Raw genomic sequence first — 12,169 nt, forward strand, 5'->3', positions numbered from 1 at the left:
GCATATCACATTGAGTTGCACGTGTCGGTGTGAATTGTTGTTTGTGTAATGATGTGATATGATTATGCGGATATGATTTTGATAGATATGCATATACGTGGATTTTAGGTGATCTATTTGATATGAATTCTTGATGTGTTGCTGATGTGATATGTGTGCATATTTGTGATATATGTGATGAAATGGTGACTTGTATACATTATGGAATCATGTGAAAGTTGTATACATATATGATGATGATTTGTAAATGATGATGGATGATAATATGTACATGAAATCAATATGTTGTGAAATATGACTTTTGTACATCGTTTAGAATTTATAAATGAATACTTGTGGATTGTTGAGCCATGTCGTATGATGGTAAATATGTGATTCTTAAATAAGATGATATGATGCATGTTTGTATGAAGCGTGACGAATTTTAATAATATATGTATGTTTGTTATACATTTCATATTATTATGTTTTTCTATAATGATTTGATTTCTCACCCTTCTGTTGGAATGATGTTCTATCGCGACATCGCTCAGGTACCAGAGATAGTGGTGCTTCACACAAGGATTAGATTCGGAGGCTAGTTCTTGTTGTGTTTTGACTAGGTAGTCTATAGTGCTCTCGTCATGTAACACTTGTGTTTATGGGATTATTTGTACTTGTTTTGATGTTGAGAGATATTGTTGTGCTCTCTTTTATCTTGTTATTTGGATATGTTGGTTTTGATGTTGAGTGGCCTTAGAGCCCAAAATGATATTTTGTGGTAGATGATTTATGGGAATCATCACTATTTACCATTTATGAAGAGAGATGTTATTCCGTTGTGTGAGTTTGCATGTTGGTTATTTGGTTTTGATTCATAATCCGTGTTACTTGTATGTGACCATGACATGTGTTGTTTCTAGCAGAAGTAAATGTGATGCCCTCGTGTATGCATGCTTTACTTTACTCTGATTATGCAATTTTATGTTGTATTTGAGTAATAGTAGTTTGGGGGGTGCTATATTAGTGGTATCATAGCACAGTCGGTCATTCGGCCAGGTTATGAATTTATTTGATTCCGTTGTATCTGATTTATGTGTATGACACAATCGATACGGTTTGTTTAACAATCCTTGTTGTTGTGGTTGTTTGGTTGGTTTAGCAGGAAGATGGTTGCTGGAAGGAATGATGATGCGCTTGCGGCGACATTGGCCCTGTTGGCTGGTGCCATTCCGCAAATGAATGTTGGTGATCGGGAGCGTGATGCTGATGAGTTCCGTGCTTTGGGGAAGTTCCAAAGGAACAATCCGCCAACTTTTGAAGGAGCTCATGAACCAGATAAAGCTTAAGAGTGGTTGAAGGCGATTGAGAAAATATTTCGAGTTATGAACTGTTCAGATGCGTAGAAGGTGTAGTTTGGCACTCATATGCTTGAGAAAGAAGCTGAGGATTGGTGGCGCAACACTGTTCAGAGATTTGATGAGGATGGCATTGAAGTGACTTTGGCACTTTTCCGTGATGCTTTTTTGGAGAAGTATTTTCCAGAAGATGTTTGTGGAAAGAAGGAAATTGAATTCCTTGAGTTGAAGCAAGGTAATGGTACCGTAGCTGAGTATGATGCAAAGTTTGAGGAGTTGATCAAATTTTGTCCCCATTACAATACTGCTAATGCTGAGAGATCCAAGTGTCTTAAGATTGTGAATGGCTACAGACATGATATCAAGAAGGAATAGGTTACCAACAGATTACGAGATTTTCTGAGTTGGTTAACAAGAGTAGGATATATGATGAGCATAACCGTGAGAGTGCTGCTCATTACAAGTCTTTGCATGATAAGAAAGGAAAACGACAATTCTGAGGGAAGTCGTATGATGGTAAGAAGAAAGCTGGTGATGGCAAGAAGCCGAGTGGGGGAGGATATCACACTCCTGTCAAGTGCTTCAGATGTGGTGTTGAGGGACATCGTGCTCCCGAGTGTTCTAAGGGCGATGTGACTTGTTTAAAGTATGGTAAGCAAGGTCACTTTGCAGAGTTGGTTTGAATGTGACTTGCTACAACTATGGTGAGCAAGGGCACATTTGTACCAAGTGCAACAAGCCGAAGAAGGAGCAAGCCAAAAGGGAAAGTGTTTGCATTGTCCGAGGTGCATGATTTATTAATAATATGCCTTTGATTGCTATTATTGATACCGGTGCGACACATTCTTTTATTTCTTTGGATTGTGCTAAGAGATTGAATCTATAATTATTTGTTATACGTGGAAGCATGGTTATTGATACTCCGACTATGGGTTCAGTGACTACTTCATCTGTTTGTTTGAAATGTCCGTTGAATATTTGTGATAAAGATTTTGAAGTTGATTTAGTGTGTCTTCCATTGAGTCAACTTGATGTTATTTTGGGAATGGACTGGTTGAGGGCCAACCATGTCTATATCAATTGTTTTATGAAAGTTATTCTTTTTCTTGAGCCAGAGAAGGAAGGTGATTTATTCTTGTCTACTTAACAAGTGAATGAATCTGTGCGAGATGGTGTTGAAGTGTTTATGTTGGTGGCAAGTTTGAAGCTTAGTGAAAATGGAACAATGGGTGAATTTCCAGTTGTTCGTGATTTTCCTAAAGTGTTTCTTGATGAGGTTAGCGATTTGCCTCCTGAACGTGAAATTGAGTTCATGATTGATTCGATTCCTGGTACTAGTCCGACATTGATGGCTCCGTATCGGATGTCACCATCTGAGTTGAAAGAGTTGAAAAGTTAACTAGAGGATTTGATTAATAAGAGGTTTATTCGTCCGAGTGTGTCATCGTGGGGTGCACCTGTCCTGTTAGTTAAGAAGAAAGAAGGTACTATGAGGTTGTGTGTGGATTACAGGCAACTGAATAAGGTTACTATCAAGAATAAGTATCCTCTTTCGAGGATTGATGATTTGATGGATCAGTTGGTTGGTGTTGGTGTGTTTAGCAAGATTGATTTGAGGTTTGGGTATCTTCAGATCCATGTGAAAGCTGAAGATATTCAGAAGACTGCTTTTAGAACAAGGTATGGACACTATGAGTATTCGGTGATGCCTTTCGGTGTGAGGAATGCACCTGGTGTATTTATGGAGTACATGAATCGTATTTTTCATAAATATCTCGATAAGTTTGTTGTTGTGATTATCGATGATATTTTGATCTATTCAAAGAGTGAAGAGGATCATGTTGAGCATTTGAGGATTGTTTTATCTGTATTGAAAGAGAAGTAGTTGTTTGCTAAACTTTCGAAGTGCGAGTTTTGGTTGAAGGAAGTGAGTTTCCTTGGCCATGTGATCTCTAGTGGTCGTATTTCGGTTGATCCTTCTAAGATTAAGGCTATATCTCAATAGGAAGTGCCGAAATCTGTGTCTGAGATTCGTAGTTTTCTTGGTTTGGCAAGTTATTATCAAAAGTTTATTGAATGCTTTTCTATGTTATCTTTGCTGTTAACGCAGTTGACTGGGAAAGGTCAAGCTTTCATTTGGACTGCACAGTGGGAAGTTAGTTTTCAAGAGCTGAAGAGGAGATTGACTACTGCTCATGTTTTAATTTTACCGAATCCATCAGAACCATTTCTTGTGTATTGTGATGCTTCTTTGATGGGTTTAGGAGGTGTGTTAATGAAGAATCAACAAGTTATAGCTTATGCTTCAAGGCAACTCAAAGTGCATGAGAGGAATTATCCGACTCATGATTTGGAATTAGCTGCTGTGTGTTTGTTTTGAATATTTGGAGACATTATTTGTTTGGGTCGAGATTCGATGTGTTTAGTGATCACAAGAGTTTGAAGTATTTGTTCGATTAGAAAGAGTTGAATATGAGGCAAAGGAGATGGTTAGAATTCCTGAAGGATTATGATTTTGGTATGAATTACCATCATGGCAAAGCAAATGTTGTAGCCGACGCTCTGAGTAGGAAATCTTTGCATATGTCGATGTTGATGGTGCGAGAATTGGATTTGCTTGAAAAATTTCGAGACATGAGTTTGGTTTGTGAAGAGACTTCTTTTGGAGTGAAGCTTGGTATGTTGAAGCTTACTAGTGGAATTTTGGATGAGATTCGAGAAGGTCAGAAATCTGATTTGGATTTGGTAGATCGATTGACGTTGATCAATCAAGGTAAAGGTGGTGATTTTAGGATTGATGAGAATGGTATCATGAGGTGTCATGATAGAGTTTGTGTTCCCGATGTTTCGGATTTTGAGAAAGAGGATTCTTGATGAAGGACATCGTAGTGGTTTGAGTATTCATCCTGGTGCTACTAAGATGTATCAAGATTTGAGGAAATTGTTTTGGTGGCCTGGTATGAATAAAGAGATTGCAGAACTTGTGTATTCGTATTTGATTTGTCAGAAATCGAAGATTGTGCATCAGAAGCCGTCTGGTTTGTTACAACCGTTATCTATTCCTGAATGGAAATGGGATAGTATTTCTATGGATTTTGTTTCTGGTTTACCTAGGACTCTGAGTAATTGTGAAGCTATTTGGGTTATTGTGGACAAGTTTATGAAATCTGCTCACTTTATTCCGATTAGAATGGATTATCCGATGGAGAGACTTGCAAAGTTGTATATTGAGAAAATTGTCAGTTTGCATGGTATTCCGTCTAACATTGTGTTAGATAGGGATGTGAGGTTTACTTCGAGATTTTGGGAAGGTTTGTAATGTGCTTTGGGTATAAAGTTGTGTTTGAGTTCTACTTATCATCCGCAGACAGATGGTCAGACTGAGAGGACGATTCAGTCGCTTGAGGATCTTTTGAGAGCTTGTGTTTTGGAACAGGGAGGTGCTTGGGATAGTTATTTGCCTTTGATTGAGTTTACCTACAATAATAGTTTTCATTCGAGTATTGGTATGGCTCCGTTTGAAGCTTTGTATGGTAGAAGGTGTAGAACGCCTTTGTGTTGGTACGAATCTGGAGAGTGTTGTGGTTGGACTTGAGATAGTTTAACAGACTACTGATAAGATTAAAATGATCAGAGAGAAGATGAAGGTTTCTCAGAGTCGTCAGAAGAGTTACCATAACAAGAGAAGGAAATCGCTTGAGTTTGAGGTAGATGATCATGTGTTTTTAAGAGTTACTCCGATAACGGGTGTTGGTAGAGCATTGAACTCGCGTAAGTTGACGCCGCGTTTTATTGGTCCGTATCAGATTTCTGAGAAAGTAGATGACGTGGCTTATCAGATTATGTTACCGTCGTCACTTGCTAATCTCCATGATGTGTTTCACATGTCTCAATTAAGGAGATACATTGCGGATCCTTCGCATGATGTCCAATTAGATGATGTTGAGGTTAGAGATACTTTGATCGTGGAGCCATTACCTATGTGGATAAAAGATAGAGAGCTGAAACAACTCCGTGGTAAAGAGATCGCTTTGGTGAAAGTTGTTTGGGGAGGACCGGCTGGTGGAAATGTGATGTGGGAGCTTGAGAGTCAGATGAGGGATTCATATCCCGAGTTGTTTGCTTGAGGTAATTTTCGAGGACGAAAATATTTCAAGTGGGGGAGAGTTGTAACACGCCGATTTAATTTCCGTATTTATTTATTAGGTGTTTATTTTAATTAATCATTATTTAGTGTGATAATTAATTAAATATGTGTTCTGGTGATTATTTGAATTATTTGAATATATGTGTTATTTGAATAATTGAATTTTATGAGTAGAAATAGCAATTGTCTAGTAATGAGCCTAATTAATTAGAATGGGTGGATAAGTGGGTAAAACACATTATGAGTTAAAAAGATAGTAAGGGTTTTAGAGATTAGAGTTAGTTTTGTAAAACAAGAGAAGAAGAGAGAATAGAATAGAAGAGAAGAGAAAGGGGAGAAGAGGAAACTAGAAGAAGAAGGATCTAGAGATTTCATCTATACTAAGGTAAAGGTGGGATTTCAAGTGGTTATGGGTAAACATAATGTATGTAATGTATGTGGGTTAGATATCATGAACTTAGGATTTGGGGATTTTGATTTTTGAGAAACCCTAACATGTGTTTATGTTTTAATCCATGAAATTGATGTTTATGCTATCCTATGATGTTTCTATATTGAATTCCATGAATGAGTATGTGTATAGAACATGATTTGGTGTATAATTAGATGTTTGAGTTTCACTTAAAAATGGTTGATTTGGGATTTTCGTGAAAATTAGTAGAGCTTAGAATCTTGTTTCTATGATCCTAATAGTTGCTATATGATATATATAGGTAATATAACTATTTATTTCATGAAAAATGATGGATTAATGTGGTTTTATGATGAAAATTCGTGTTGGACAACAGCATTTTTGCAACAACAAATTTTCTGGTTTGGACCTCATTTTCGCAATAGCAAATTTTCTGGTTTTTGACAGCATTTTCGTAACAGTAAATTTTCTGGTTTTGACAACATTTTGAAAAACTTGTAAATTCAGTAACTTTTGAACCGTAACTCCGTTTGAGGTACTGTTTGGACCATTACAATGCTAAGAATATTATCAATAAGATGTTATTCATTTTGATAATAGTAGATTAATATTATATCAAAAGAGTCCTAATATGGATGTATGTTGTATGTGTGGTGAATGTGAATGTGAATGACATGTTTTCTATTGTTTGAAATGTATTGGATGGTTTTAGATGGATTTTATGAAGAAACATAATACTTGAAATTATGTATGTGATGATATGAGATGGTGAATTTGATGAATAACATGAATTGGGTTGTTTGCTTTATGTTAATGTGTTGTGATGAGATAATGAATGCTATTTGATGTATTGTTTGGGATTGAAGTCATGTTAGGGGTATGTTGTGCAAATGTTGGATGTGGTATGCTGATGTATGATTAAGGGGTTGCGGTCGTCTTAATTGCACGAGTCTTGTTGTTGTTGCACACTTACACTAGCTTGAGTCTATGAAAGAGGCAATGTTGGGTAATCTCGCGTAGATTATTTGCTTGTCCCAAACCTAACGGTGAATGAGGTTTGAAAGCTTAAGGCCAAATCGAGCTTTAGAAGTGGTTATCTAGTATATTTGAGATACGCTCGACAAGCCGGAAATGATAACGGATGGGATCCACATGCATATCACATTGAGTCACACATTGAGGTACACTTGTCGGTGTGAATTGTTGTTTGTGTGATTATGTGATATGATTGTGTGGATATGATTTTGGTAGATATGCATATACGTGGATTTTAGGTGATCCATTTGATATGAATTATTGATGTGTTGTTGATGTGATATGTATGCATATTTGTGATATATGTGATGAAATGGTGACTTGTATACATTATGGAATCATGTGAAAGTTGTATACATATTTGATGATGATTTGTAAAGGATGATGGATGATAATATGTACATGAAATCGATATGTTGTGAAATATGACTTTTGTATATCGTTTAGTATTTATAAATGAATACTTGTGGATTGTTGAGCCATGTCGTATGATGGTAAACATGTGATTCTTTAATAAGATGATATGATGCATGTTTGTATGAAGCGTGACGAATTCTAATTATATATGTATGTTTGTTATACATTTCATATTATTATATTTTTTTATAATGATTTGAATTCTCACCCTTCTATTGGAATGATGTTCTATCGCGACATCGCTCAGGTACCAGAGATAGTGGTGCTTCGCACAAGGATTAGATTCAGAGGCTAGTTGTTGTTGTGTTTTGACTAGGTAGTCTATAGTGCTCTGGTCATGTAACACTTGGGTTTATGGGATTATTTGTACTTGTGTTGATGTTGAGAGATATTATTATGCTCTCTTTTATCTTATTATTTGGATATGTTGGTTTTGATGCTGAGTGGCCTTAGAGCCCAAAACGATATTTTGTGGTGGATGATTTATGGGAATCATCACTATATACCATTTATGAAGAGAGATGTTATTCCGCTGTGTGAGTTTGCATGTTGGTTATTTGGTTTTGATTTATAATTCGTGTTACTTTTATGTGACCATGGCATGTGTTGTTTCTAGTAGAAGTAAATGTGATGCCCTCGTGTCTGCATGCTTTAATTTACTCTGATTATGCAATTGTATATTTCATTTCAGTAGTAGTTGTTTGGGGGGTGTTACAACAACCCCTTTATCTCTTGTATATGGAATGGAATCAGTGCTCTTCGTGGAGGTTGAGATCCCGTCAATGAGATTCTTGATGGAAGCAGAATTGTCTAAGGCTGAATGATGTCATAGTAGATTTGATCAGTTGAATTTAATTGAAGGAAAGAGGATGATGACTTTATGTCATGGTCAATTGTATCAACATAGGATGAAGAAAGAGTTTTATAAGAAGGTTCGACCTCGTGTGTTCAGAGAAGGTGACCTCGTACTCAAGAAGATCCTGTCTTTCATGACTGATTCTAGGGGCAAGTGGACTCCTAATTATGAAGGATCATATGTTGTTAACAGAGCCTTCTCGGCGGTGCTTTAATCCTTACGATCATGGATGGTGAGGAGATCATTTATCCAGTGAATGCAGATGAATCAAGAAATACTTCTCCTAAAAAAATAAAAGAATAACTCGCTAAGTTGAAAACCTGAAAGGGCAGCTTAGGCAAAAAAAGAGCGTCTCGGTGGGCCAAAAACCCGAAAGGGAGGTCCAGGCAAAAGTTAGAGACATAAATAGAAAATGATAATCCCGGTAGATTGACACCCACAAGGGGCAATCTAGGCAAAAGTTAGGGATTATGGAAAGTAACTGCATCAAGCCAGACTTGATCAACTTAAAGCGACCTCGCCCATCAAAGTTTTCTCAATCAAATTACTCTCTCCAGAAGCTCTAACACAATGGATTTCAAATTTGATAGGGAGAATAATGACCATTGTATTTTAATGTAGCCTTTTCTTGTATTTACCAATTTTCATCTTTGTAAATGATCTATTGAGTCCCACCATTTGCGGACTACCATTCCTTCAATAAAATTTGAGACTTTATCCATTTGTTTGCAACTCTTATTTTACTTCCTTCTTGCAAAATGACTTTTTTTTTTTTACTTTTGATGAGAAATTCTTGAAACAAAAAGTTTAAAATATTTTGTTCTTGCTTTTAAGAAGTGTGCGTGTGTTTCTTTTAATTTATGAACACAATAAGGAATGTCAACAGTAATCCCATAAAAGGTTGGATCCTGATGTGCGGAGCTCAATGCTTTCTTAAAATAATGTCTTTATTATCCCTAATGGAATTGCAGCAGTGGATGATTCTTACTTCTTTAGGATACCTTCCCTCCATTTGGAACCATTATGTTAGTATCCCCAGAGAAGATTGGGCTTAGAGGCAAACTTTACTCCATTGATGACTTCTTATTTTATCTCCCATCCTGTTGAGATTAGCTGAGTGTTCATTTGTACTGAGATGTTTATTTCATCTCCAGTTCATCTACTATTGCCTATTTTGTCAGCATAAACATAACACATATTCACGCAAGCATATACATAATGCATAATTAAATTCGTAATTCATATTCATATTGCATCCCCTGTGTTGCTTTACTTAACTTGGTTGCGTTTATCCCCCAAGTGATATATATATTTCCTCTCTTCAATAGAGTCGTCGACCTTAAGTAGAAAGTGTATACCCTTTTTAAATCCCCATTGAGTTTATTCCTCGTGGAAGATTTTCCTTTAGCTCTCCTTTTCATACTTAGATAGGATAAATCTCCAGTTTGAGATAATTCCTCAATGAGAAGAGTCTTGTTTGACTATCCCTCTCCAGTTTATTCCTTGATTGAACCTGATCTCTAACAGGTCTGATATTAAATCTCTCTAGGCTGTAAAAACCTAGATTGATGGTACATTTATTTTATACCCACACATACTTTGATCCCCTGTGAAAAACTTGTTTATGGTTAACTCAACGTCAATAAAACCAAATTCGCCACCACGCTTTTATTATTTCCAAAGGAAAAGGGAGAAAGTACGAAGAAAACCCAAAGATAAGAATTTTTCAAATCAAAACTAATAAAATATCAGAGATTATATGTGAGGGGGTTGGTTACACAGAGGGAAGGTATTACCACCCAAAGTGTCCTAGGTACTCCTAGGGAGCCCTTTTTATGTGCACTTGTTTTAGTTGAAAAGATGTTTATTTTAAAAATAGAATAAGGGGATGAGAAAAGAATTCATTATTTACATTTTTGTGTTTGATAATACTTTTGGTCTTATGCCTACGTGCCAACATAAATGAGGGATCAAAACCTTGTAGTTCGTGGTAAAAATTTCAAAGATGGGTGAATTGATTTTAACAAAAGCTTAAAGATCTTTTGTTATCAATGGGAGAATACTCAACCAAACATCCACCAATAATGAGGGCTTTACAACATTTAAGAGGGAGGGATCCAACTTGTATTAAATCAACAAGTATGCCAATAACCCCTAATGAATGGAAAGTCTTACACTCAACATATCATGGAATGGGAGAATTACATCTCAACCAAGGATAACTCAAATCTAAATGCTTTCTTTTGAAAAGTTTAAAATGAAAAAAGGCACCAAGTGGACAAAATGATTAGATGAGGTTGTTAGTTCTTTTTGATCTTTTGGAAAATAAAGTCAATATGATTAAGTTTTTTTGTAAGTTTTATTAAGAAAATAGTTTGAAAATCAATGGCATAAGGCCAAGGTTTCTACTCATTAAAACAAGTATAAATTGAAAAACAACAAGTAAATAAGTTTTTAAAATGAGAAGGAGGTTTTGAAATTAAAGAAGAAGGATGTGGAGATGAAGAGGCTATCTTAGACAAGATTTAAGAGTTTTGAGTTGAAAAGATCTAACTCATGGGAAGCATTCACAAGACAATAGTGTCAGATAGAAACCCATTTCATTTGGATTGTTAAGCATACAACAAAGCCATAATCATCCAATCAATTAATAAGAAACCCAATAGTATCAAATAAAGATAACCAAACATCCAAGCTAGCACTCCAAATCAAGCAATCTTCTATGTCCTTTATGTGTATCAGATGAAAAATCCCTTGAAACATACTCAAAGAGAAAAACATCAAATAACAACAATAAGATCAAAATAACAATTGAGACAAAGAGAAAGAGTGTATAAGATAAACCCAAGGGAATCTCTCAAGCTTGTGTCATATGAATGGTATTGGCCATGTTTGTGGTCTCAAATTAATGGCATTGGCCAAGTTTTTCTTCCATAGCTCAGGAATGTTGCCTACTCTAAGTGCATATGTCCAAATTAAGTCACAAGAATCGATCCAACAGTCCACCAATGTGATTTTAGTGTTTTTGTTTTTATTAAGTGTTTTAAGGTCCTAAGACCACAAATAAAATATGATCACAAGCACAAATATAATGGCTCAAGTGAGGAAAATGAAAATACTGAAGCATAAACATAGGCCCAAGTGGGCAAAGAGAAAATGATTGAAGCATAAACAATTTGTATGAATGTAAATGACAAGGAATGATAAAGTGAAAGAACTTAAATTTCATTAAAGTAAATGACAAGAAAATTAAATGTTAGTTGTCAAGTTAGTATGTTAATTGGTGCCTTGAGGCAAATTTAGCGCTATGTTAAGAAATTGTAAGTAGGCTTATGTAGAAGTCATACCTATCTGAGGCCGATCAATAATAATGTTAGTGTTAATGCATGCTAGAGACAAGGTGTTCAAGACCTATCTCCTAAAGCATACCACATATAAAAACAAGAGGGGATGGGCCTATCTCAATCAAGCTTATGTTGATTCATCTTACACAAGAACATTTATGAATCGACTAGCTAATGATCTATGAGAAGTCATTAGCCAAGAGATGATTGGGGAAGAAATGAGATGAAGATAGAGATATGAAATAAAGGGAATCCCAAATTAGTCAAGGGATGAACCTCACTTGATCAATACCATTCATTCATCTTGAGGGATGAAGTTTTAAACTTCATCAACCTCCTAAATCCAATGGTGTTTACTAAGTCAAAGTCCAATTCTACCAAGACCAAGGCCACACAGAAGTAAGGTCAACATAAAGTGAATACAAAAGCTCACCAAAGTATTAAATCAATAAAACTATATCAAAACATATTTAAAAATGAAGAAAATAAAATTTCAAAGATCAAAAACCTAAAACCCCTTCAAAACACCAAAGAAATGGCCAAGGGATTTATATAGGTCAAACAAGGTCAAAGGACCATTGACAATTTTTTTTGGTATTTTTCAAAAGTCATAAGTAATTA

General features: G+C 35.7%; 2 protein-coding genes across 2 annotated transcripts; both read left to right on the top strand.

Moving 5' to 3' along the window:
• Positions 1 to 1,406: 1,406 nt before the first annotated feature.
• LOC127082055 (uncharacterized) lies at positions 1,407 to 2,736 on the top strand. The gene is made up of 3 exons (XM_051022277.1): positions 1,407 to 1,513; positions 2,244 to 2,461; positions 2,519 to 2,736. Exons 1-3 carry the CDS (start codon positions 1,407 to 1,409, stop codon positions 2,734 to 2,736), a joined length of 543 nt encoding a protein of 180 aa, XP_050878234.1.
• Positions 2,737 to 4,963: 2,227 nt separating this feature from the next.
• LOC127082056 (uncharacterized) lies at positions 4,964 to 5,464 on the top strand. The gene is made up of 2 exons (XM_051022278.1): positions 4,964 to 5,044; positions 5,144 to 5,464. The coding sequence occupies exons 1-2, from the start codon at positions 4,964 to 4,966 to the stop codon at positions 5,462 to 5,464; spliced, it is 402 nt and encodes a 133-aa protein (XP_050878235.1).
• Positions 5,465 to 12,169: the final 6,705 nt, after the last annotated feature.

This window comes from Lathyrus oleraceus, chromosome 5 (assembly GCF_024323335.1).
Source record: "Lathyrus oleraceus cultivar Zhongwan6 chromosome 5, CAAS_Psat_ZW6_1.0, whole genome shotgun sequence".
Taxonomy (NCBI): domain Eukaryota; kingdom Viridiplantae; phylum Streptophyta; class Magnoliopsida; order Fabales; family Fabaceae; genus Lathyrus; species Lathyrus oleraceus.